General features: G+C 50.2%; 2 protein-coding genes and 1 non-coding gene across 3 annotated transcripts; 1 reads left to right on the plus strand and 2 right to left on the minus strand.

Moving 5' to 3' along the window:
- Window positions 1-834: 834 nt before the first annotated feature.
- On the plus strand, window positions 835-1,077 carry PHACADRAFT_68361 (uncharacterized protein; the record flags this gene model as incomplete). Its single annotated transcript, XM_007402188.1, has 2 exons — window positions 835-930; window positions 991-1,077. Coding segments are annotated over 2 exons (183 nt in total), but the record flags the coding sequence as incomplete, so codon positions are not given.
- Window positions 1,078-6,764: 5,687 nt separating this feature from the next.
- PHACADRAFT_t154 lies at window positions 6,765-6,837 on the minus strand. Its single transcript has one exon. It is a non-coding gene; the product is annotated as a tRNA-Thr (tRNA).
- A 31-nt stretch (window positions 6,838-6,868) lies between these two features.
- PHACADRAFT_214476 (glycosyltransferase family 4 protein) lies at window positions 6,869-8,892 on the minus strand. The gene is made up of 6 exons (XM_007402189.1): window positions 8,706-8,892; window positions 8,508-8,643; window positions 8,281-8,452; window positions 7,578-8,227; window positions 7,317-7,521; window positions 6,869-7,262 (listed from the first exon to the last, which is right to left on the minus strand). Exons 1-6 carry the CDS (start codon window positions 8,867-8,869, stop codon window positions 7,075-7,077), a joined length of 1,515 nt encoding a protein of 504 aa, XP_007402251.1. The 5' UTR covers window positions 8,870-8,892; the 3' UTR covers window positions 6,869-7,074.
- Window positions 8,893-9,728: the final 836 nt, after the last annotated feature.

Here is a 9,728-nt window from a genome sequence, read left to right on the forward strand (position 1 = left end):
CAGTCACCTCCGCAGCCAGTACAAGCACCGAAGCGGAAACACGGATGCAATGAGGGCGGAGCACCGTCATCAAAGCGCTCTCAAGCCAATGCCACATCGTCGTCTGATGTGCCGGAACCTCTCGTACCAGGAGTTGGCCCCTGCATCTTGCCTCCTACTGAGCCCAGCAACACTGACTCAACACCACTGACAGCTTCGCAAAAATCCAATGTGGATTTTTGCTCACTGCTAGCAGCCAGCAACGTGTCGGAGGACTCGACACTCGCATCTGACGTTTGGTTTCATGTCCTACTGGTGCAAACGAAAGGTGCGCCAGCCAATTTCACTGATGGCATCGGATACAATGACACCAATGGTGAGGCTCCTGCACCAGACTCTACGCCATCAAGGCGTCGCCCAACATTTTCTTACGTGAGGTGTCGCTTTTGTCCATAAGTGGCCACTATTTATTTGTCTTCTTCGTGTAGTCACATTTATTTTGAGCCAGGACGAAGTGGAGAGCATGGAAGAACAGTGATGGGATCACTGGAAATGTGTGTCGCCATCTGAAGAAGGACCACGCGCAGAACTATTGGTCAGTGGTGACCAAGAAGAAGCTCAAAGGATGGGATGTACCTGCAAACAATTCCTCGCTGTCGGAAAAGGCTCGTGAACCCTTCAGCCTGACAGAATTTTGCAACAAACTTGTTCGCTTTGTGGTGGTTAATGATCAGGTAAGTTGCTCACTTCTTCTCCTCAGAAATTATGCTGACTACGCTTGCATTGAAACCACAGTCCATCAACGTTGTCGAGTGCCCGGAGTTCCAGGATCTCATCGTCTACACAAGCGATCACCTAGAGGACATGGACATCCCACATCGCACCATGCTCACAGACCTCATTAAGGAGTGTTGTGCAGTGGACTTTGGCGCTGTTGTCAAAGAGCTGAAAGTACGAACTTCAGTGCTTGGACTTGTTTTACTGTGCACTTTGTGCTGACAGTCCTTTAAGGTCAGCGAGGGCCACATTTCGTATACATCTGACCTTTGGAGTAATCTCAAGCTCCTCAGCTTTATGGCGATTACAGCACACTATATGGCAAAGGACAAGAATGGACACCTCATGATACGTTCTCAGCTGATCGCATTTCGAGCAGTGCCTGTGAATCACACTGGCATAAATCTTGCCAGAATATTCTATGGTATACTCAAGGATTATGGCATTCTGCACAAAGTTTGAAGCTTCACTGTCTACCAAAGATTAATTTATTCACACTGATGGTAGATCGGTCAAATTACGCTCGACAATGTGTCTAACAACAACACCATGATGTGTGAGCTTGCGCGGCTCCTCAGACAAGATGGGATACCATTTGATCCTGTTGGAAACCGGGTCCGGTGAGAAAGTTGCATCTTTGGGTATTTTCTAAACTCTGACTGCTTTGTTTGTCACAGATGCTTTCCGCACATTATCAATATTGCTGTCAAGGCTGGACTCAAAATGCTGACAAAGATACAGAATGATCAGTGTGGCAAAAATGCAAGTCGTGATGACGATAGTGACTACGACAGTGACGATAATCTCGATGACAATGGTGCTATGGACGCTGCATCCAATGCAGCACTTCAGGCTGATCCTGCATATCTGTCTGCCTTGCAAAAGGATCCTGTGACTTGCTGCCATGCATTAGTACATGTTTGCTGGGTATCTTGGCAGCGCCGCAAAGATCTTCGCCAGGCTATTGCTCTCTCAATGGCAGCGAAGTGGGCATTGATTGCTGTCGCAGCTGAGTCATTGAACTTTTCAACCTTTGGCCCCAAGTTGAAAGAGCTCCTTCAAGATGTGGACACGCGCTGGTCAGCGCTGTTTATGATGATTGATCGCGCTCTTGAGCTATATGAGGTTCGTATTTCTCTCCTTTCAATCATGTGAAACCTCACCTTTGTTCCCAATTTGATATTACTCATTCAGGCAGTCGAAGCATTTTTAAATGCACAGAAGCAGAATGATATTCGCAAAAGCGCCCTCGATGAAATGGAGCTGCAAGTTCTCCATGATATCCATAGGTTTCTACATGTATTTTATTGCATCTAGCAGCTTCTCTCGTACGAGAAGACACTAACCCTCCCACTCTCAATACCCATGTACGAGAGCTTACTAGAGGCATTGCGTGCTCTGCATAGTAAGCTCTGTACTCTCTAGCACGCAATCAATGTGTCAATTGGCTGGCTGCACAAATATTTGAGCATTGCACGGAAAAGTAAAGCATATGCTCTCACAATGGGTGAGCGCCATATTTTTTATTAATGGAAAATTTGTCATACTAAGCCTTTTTTTCAGTTTTACACCCTGGCTTCAAATTTACCTGGATAGACAAGCACTGGACAGCCAAGGAAGCCGCGGATGCCCAGCGCTGGCTTCGGGAAGTGGTGCATAGATTCTCTTGTTGCACACACACATTAAACTTACTTCTGGGTGTATTACTTATAGATGCTTGAATATCGGCGAGGGATTTATTCTCCACAGTCCAATCTGCCCTCCAGCAGCCTGTCTCCACCACCATCTCAGAGTTTCACAGCTTGCTCACAGGCTCACGGTGTAGGCCACATCCGCGCACTGCTCCGAGAACTCTCCGATGAGTCTGTAAGCACTCTGGCTACAGCTCAAAGGAGCAGCACACAGCCCGAGGCGGCCACCATCGAGCCAGATGTCGATGATAGTCACATTCTGGAGGCAGATTATGCCCATGCCGTTGAGGAAGAGGCAACCTGGTACAAAAAGAAGGGTGTTCTCCCTGACACCGAAACAGGGCCAGACTTTGATATCTGTTGCACCTGGCAGGTACATCACTGCAGTGTGTTATCTTACTGTTACTCACTACATCACAGGTCAATCAATATCGCTTTCCTCTGATCTATCGCATTGCACTGGATATCCTGCCCATACAAGCTTCTGCTGTCCCGTGCGAGCGCATCTTCTCATCGAGCAAGGAGATGGACACTCTCCGAAGGACTAATATGTCCTCCGAAGTGATGGAAAGGCTTCAAATTCTGAAGCATCTGTATCTGCAGCAGCACGGTGAGAAGCTAAATTTTTCGCACGGCAGGCTAGCTTCCGAGGGCGATCTGGCACCAGCAGTCTCAGTAAAACAGATTGATAAAATGGTCGCAGACGGCCATGTGGACGAGCTAGAGAGGCTAATTAATGAGACTGAGTCCTAATCATTTCCTAATACATCTGTTACGCTGTTTTCACTTGAGTCTCCCCAGTCCCCGTCTGCTCTGTGTTCAGTTGCCTACCGTATATAGTGTCTTTGTCAGCTTTCCCACAACCCGCTGGATTATCTGGCAGCCAACTCATCATTATCCGCCACGTGCAGATAATGCCGGATTTTGGACCAGTCCAACTTGTGGCTCATCCGCGGCAACACTACTGACTACCCCCTGTTATGTCAGGACTGAACTTCGCTTTTTAAAGTCTGCCAGGCGGTCTGCCTGGAGTATTCCGGGTGAGCTAGAATGGCTGGGAACGAGACTAGGGATAAGTACGGGGTATCTACATGTAGGCAACTCTCTGCAAGGGGATCTCAACCTCTGAAAGCTCCCATTACAATTCTCTAATAGTGGGTGGAGAGTCTGGAATCGAGACTAACCCCGGACCCCATCGACGCTTAAGGGTCTGCAAGCTCAACGAGTGTCTTTGGGTTCGCTGTAGGCACCGCGTTGTCTGTGGCCTCAGAATGTCTCGAAGAGAGGTACCTCTCTTCGAGACGTTCTATGGATAAGATAACAATGACGATGATGACTGCCATAGCCTCACATTTATATGTATCTATGTAGACTTAAATCTGTTATATTTTTGCCCTACTGTATTTTGATTCGCGGTGCCGCATCAGTGCCAGTGCTGCAGGCCCTCTACAAGGTCGAGTATCGGGTGTTGATTGGCGCAGTGGCCTGGTGAGCCTCCTAGCCCCTTGACTGGTTCTGACATACACAATGGCTGACATATGTTCAAGCCACCCCTGTCCGTGCATCAGCAAAACCTCATCCCATGTTGGGCATATTGGCCAAGACGCTCAAGATGCCTAACAACCAACATGGTGATGTTGCGTAACCTATGTCGTATCCTTACCCAACATCGTTGAGATTGTCCAACATCATCAACATGCACCTAACATCAATAACATATTATGTAACCTTACCCAAATACTGAACGAAGTCTTGCCAACACGCCATGTTCACATCAGATTTCAAGAAATAAACACTTGGCATTGGTATATACATGTACACTGAGCACAGACAAAGGTATGTGATTGTCAGGAACTACCGAGGTGGAAAATGGTCCCACTAGCAGCAGTGGGGTGGACAGCTGACCGCGTGCTTTCTGCTTCCGTGACAGCGACCCAACCATCCACACCCTCGTGGTGAGTCAACGTTGTCAACAGCATCAGCCCCATTCTCAGGTGTAAACCTCCTGATAATATCTCAAGATGCGCAGTTTGGACAATGTTGACAGAGTCACACCCCTTGATGTAGCACTTGCCACCACTCCTGTTCTCGGCAGAGAACCATCGGCTCGACCTCAAAACTACGCAGAGGCCCTGGTCGACCACACTTGTAGTGCACGCACCACCTGGAACGCCAAAGGATATAGTTAGAAGCAGGACTCACAAGCAGAAAAGGACAAGACACCAGCAAGATCTAAGGGAACTAGAGCGCCAATAGGCAGATCATCCTCTCAGCCTTTGTTGAGAATGCCCACATCACCAATAGCAAGAGTGTGGTGCAGGGTCGCAGCCTTAAATGTAGCATATATGACACACCTGATTATCTGTCTTTCTTTGACCACATCAAGGGTGGGCATTGTCTGTACTTTAGCGGAGAAGTCAGCCAACGTTCCGGAGCGGTTGGCTCGACAATTTCATGATTACTTGTCACATACCTGCTGAAGTAGTTCCACAATGACAGGCTCCTCTCCTGCAGATCTGGCTGCCACTCCTGCAGCTTCTCTCTCACTCAGTTTGCATAAATCTTGCCATCGTAGGGCTTGTCCACACACAACTTCTCCAAGTATTTCAGCTGAGGCTGTAGCTTAGGATTAAGACTGTGACCGTGTCGAGGTACTACCTGACATTGATTATCTCTATGTTCACCACATCAGTGAGTGAAGGAAGTAAGAGATGAGCCAGGACTGATGCTGTAACACAGAGGGAGGCAAGAAGAGTGGTGGTTGTGGTTGGAAGAGTGGGAAACTTCAAACTTCTCATGTATCAACAGCTACAGGCGAGGCCGGGTTCAGGCACCTGACAGGCGTCTATCGAGAAGCTGTCATGACATCAGACTCACCAGCTGTTGATCAACATCAACACATGTCTAACATTTCCGTGCAACTACAACATTGTTTTGTAACATGTAACATCCCCCAACATGGGGTGTGATTTTGCTGATGTGAGGGCCACACAGAAGTTTTGGCCACCGGTGGTCAAAGGCTGCTTATGCTACTTGTATGCATCCTTGTTATATTTAAACAAAAAGCTAGGGCTTTATAAGCCTACGAATTGACCTCTAACAAGTCAGGGCAGCGGGAGTAAGGCTCCAACGTTTTGTTTGTTTACTGTGTATAAATGTTTATTACCGTTTACTGTTTCTGTGTGTGTAAAAAAGTCTCGTAAACTCAGTGTAAACGTTTATACACAGTAAACAAACAGTTTCTTCTTGTCAACTGTAGAAGGTCCTAGTGTTATACATTTGCAGCCTTGCTGACAGGTTTGACCTGTGGTGAGCTGAAGAGTGTGCCTCACCACCCACCCCCGAGGCACGGCGGCCGCATCAAGCACCAGCTGTGCTGTGGCTGCCATGCATATAGTCGTGACTCACTCCAGAGATACAATAGCAGTCATGCCAATAATACCCATGCTGAGCATAGTCCAGAGGCGAGTGTCACAGATATTGAAATACCATGTATGTGTTGACTCCTCCACTACATCCAGTCTACTATAGACAACGTGAAGCCAGCCGGCAAGAGTGGTGACTGTGGTGTTATCGGCGCAGCACGCTGCGAGCCCAGGTTTTGTTCAAGAGGGAGGAAGACTAGTTCTATCTTACTCATAGGTGGCATGCCGCAAGGGATAAGTGATGATTGACCCTGGAAAAGACATGCTACCAAAGTCTGCACTCATGCAGCAGCCTTCCCTAGGTCACTTCTCAAAGCCTAACACAAGTATACATCATACCACCTCAAGAGTACCAAGCTGAGATTTGCACCAGTCGCTGGCCCACTACCTGATGGCGACGATGGGACGCGCCGACCTCCTGAAGCAATCTCGCATGCTTTCTACGAAGCTAGCTCCACAGACACCTCCGTCTGCCCTCGGGTACTATGCTACCTCGCGATGCTACCCTCGCTGAACAGAACTTTTCACGCGCCTGCAACCCTTTGCCATGCTGGGCCCGTCGAGGATATTGCTGTGATATCTTAATTCTTGGGTGGGAAGTCGCAGCTTCATCTTCTCGTGCATTGAGCGAGCGCCTCTGCATGCATCGCGGCCGCGCCGCTCTGGCATCAGCTTTTGTGCCCCCCCCCCTTTCAGGCTCAAACCAGCACAGAAGGTATTTCTGAGTTTTATCAGTATTCTGGCGCGATCAAACAAATACCTGTGCCAACTGTTTGTTTACTGTTTTTAAACTGTTTACTGTGTGTTTATGGAAAAGAATTACACGTAAACTAAACGGTTGGAGCCTTAAGCGGGAGGAATCGTACAAAGAAAAGAAAAAAACACGACGTTATTCCCATTAGCCGACTCGAACGACTGACCTCGTCATTACTAGTGACGCGCTCTACCAACTGAGCTAAACGGGACTTACAGACATGGACGCAAGGTATATGACAACATCGCTACAACATTTGTAGTAGTCATTTTCGATAGTCACGCCGATCGTATATACAGTTCATCATACTGTAGGTGAGGGTCAACTAGATGGGGAACGCAGTGTATGAACTCTAAGGCTCAATTGCGGGCTATAGAAGTATGCGGACAAGCTAAACGGTGATCAACTAAGCCACCTTGGGATGCACTAGATGCTAACCATGCATCATTTACGCGCTGGTATTCAGCCACTTCTTCCACCCGCTGTCGTTCCATCCCTTCTCAAACTCCTCGTTGGAGAAGCGCTGCACCGCCCAAGTGCGTGCGCGCAGACGGAGTTCGAGCTCTTCGTCGGGACTCATCCTAAAGATGGTATGAAAATGATCGGCATATTCGTCCGGGGACGTAGCGTGGAAGCCTAGTAGACGTTCAGCGAGGCGTAACTCAGACGAAGCCGGCTTGCGAAACGCACCTGTGGGCTTGCCGTTGAAGGGCACAACAATGTCGTTGAGCGGGCCGCCAGAGGCGTGGGTCACTGGTATGACGCCTGCTGCCATGAACTCGACGATGTTGATGCCGAAATGTTCGTCGACCATCGTGCTCAGACCGATGCTGGAGCGAGATAGCCATCGGAGCATCTCCGGGTAAGGCGCGTTGACGACGAACTCCACGTACTCCTGCCGCGACCATTAAGGCTGGCGGAACACAGACAGACACAACGAACAGGACGCACCTCGATCTTGAGTTCCTTCGCGAAGTCGCGCAACCCGTCGACGCGAGCGGCATCCTCGGCATTGCGGCTTCCACCAATGAGCACGAGCTTGACACCTCGCGCCTTGTACTCGGGATGCTTGCGCACGAAAGTCTCGAACGCACGCAGCTGCGCCTTGTGGTCTTTCTCCGGCCTGAACTGCGCGATGCTCAGGACGACCGGTTCCCGTGCTTCCAGCGCGAACGTCGCCATCTCGCGGGTGTCGCAGGGCGGATAGACAATCTTCGCCTCCCTTGGAGGCTGATGGCTGGGTTGCAGATAAAGGCGCAGGAGCGCAAAAGGACTGAAGAGGTGCACAAAGTCGAGCAGCGTGTCGTTGTGCTGCAGGATTGAATCGACGTGGCCCTTGGTCCAGGATGAGTTGGCCATGAGGAAGGACGCGCGCCGCAACGATTGGGCGTAGTAGTACATGAAGATGCGATAGTATAGAAGCTTGCCTTGGCTGAGGAGAGACGAGGACGAGATGGCGTCCGAGTTCGTGTGCCCGGCCTTGCGGGATTTGACTCGAGCGAGCATGTTGGTGCTGATCGTTGGATAGTGCACGTATGCGCCTACGGGGATACCGCCGAGGAGGATTGCGACGTGGAATGTGAATGCGTAGCCCATCGTGTCTGTACAGAACAGCTCAAGCTACGTCGTGCATTGAGTACCAAGAGTTACTTACCGATAAAGAGATCTGGAATTATTGCGTTCATTGCTTCCCAAGCAAGCACCATTGATCCAAGACTTTGTCCGAGCAACGTGAAACGCGGCCATGTTGCATCTTCCACGAGATGTCTCTTCCGAAGCCAGACGAAGTGGAGGGTGTCCGGGGAGAGAACAATGTCAAACCTAGACTGCGAGAGGACGCACATTGAGGAGTCGGAAGATGCATGAAATTCAGAGACTCACTTTGACCTTCTGGATAATCTCCTGTTTAGAGGCGTCGACGTCTCCGCTGTAGACGATACTGATCACGTCGGGTTCGGTACGTTGCATGGACGCGATGGCAGTCCATAGTACGCGTTCACCACCGCCTCCTGCATTACTTCCAGGCTTCGTAAGATCAGGAACAAGAGATTGTGCAAGGTACGGCCGTGTAGCACTCACCAGTACGGATGGAAGAAACCGACAACGCGCTTGTCTCCGCTCGTGCCTAGTTCCTTGAACACGGATTCTCTCCTCTGATTGCTTCGTGTTCTTATATTGAGGACGTAGCGTCGTAGCAGTAGCAGTGAAGCAGCTGCCGCGAACACGGCCAGTAGTGCCAACATCGTTTCGAATGGCGAGCACTGCGCCGAAATCGAAATCGGACAGCGGTCCACGTCATTTCGTAGCAAGCGCTCTAAAACGGCGTCAGGACCCCCGATCCTAAGTCACACGAGGCAATTTTTCTCTCATCGCGCGCCGCGCGGAGGGTGGTCAATTTCACGGTTAACGTTAACTTCGCGCACTGTACCCTGAAATCTCGCTGTCCCTATTTATCGCATTCTAATTGGTAATCTCCTTTCTGCCCATATATGTTGGACGACAACATTCATAGGAGCAAGCGGTTTGTGGTATACGGGGTCTTAACGATAGGGGCGCTTGCATTGGCGTCAGATCTCACCCGAGCTCGAACAAGGATGTGCCCGCCGGACCTTTTGCTCTCCCGAAGCGCGATGACAGTGAAGTTTTTCAAGACCATATGGAGTGCAGAGGCTCGTCTTATGAGCCGGGGGTCAGGAGGGTTTCTGAGGCTTTCCGTGTCGGTACGCTCGTCGCTTTGTGTTCCAATTTTGACACCGCTTGATCACGGCTCGTGCCTAGGCGCAATCCTAGGACCGATAAACGAACGTCATCCGCAGAACGCCCCAAGACCATCACGGGAAAAGCATCAGAACCGCCGCAAGGATGCAGTTGACGTTCTCCGGCCATAGGCGCGCCCGACTGCCCACGGGGTAAAATAATCTTGATGCGGGGACGTATAAAGCTTGAATGCGGAGGCATGTGGGGTGTCCGTCGCCCCGGCTGTGATCCTTCTTCCCCACAAAAGGACCCCGTTAGGCTCAACGATGAAGACCATGCACGCGAACGTCGCAGCGGCCGCGCTTTGGCTCGCCCAGAGTGCGCGCGCGGTGCCTCAAGCTGTCT

This window comes from Phanerochaete carnosa (assembly GCF_000300595.1).
Source record: "Phanerochaete carnosa HHB-10118-sp unplaced genomic scaffold PHACAscaffold_44, whole genome shotgun sequence".
In the NCBI taxonomy this organism is placed as follows: domain Eukaryota; kingdom Fungi; phylum Basidiomycota; class Agaricomycetes; order Polyporales; family Phanerochaetaceae; genus Phanerochaete; species Phanerochaete carnosa.

Excerpts from the sequence above, each read along its gene's own strand:
- PHACADRAFT_214476 (XM_007402189.1), bottom strand. The coding sequence starts at position 8,869 with ATGTTGGCACTACTGGCCGTGTTCGCGGCAGCTGCTTCACTGCTACTG. Across the intron at positions 8,228-8,280 it reads AATTCCAGATCTCTTTATCG|ACACGATGGGCTACGCATTC; the intron begins GTAAGTAACTCT and ends TGTTCTGTACAG. Across the intron at positions 7,522-7,577 it reads CGAAGGAACTCAAGATCGAG|GAGTACGTGGAGTTCGTCGT; the intron begins GTGCGTCCTGTT and ends TGGTCGCGGCAG.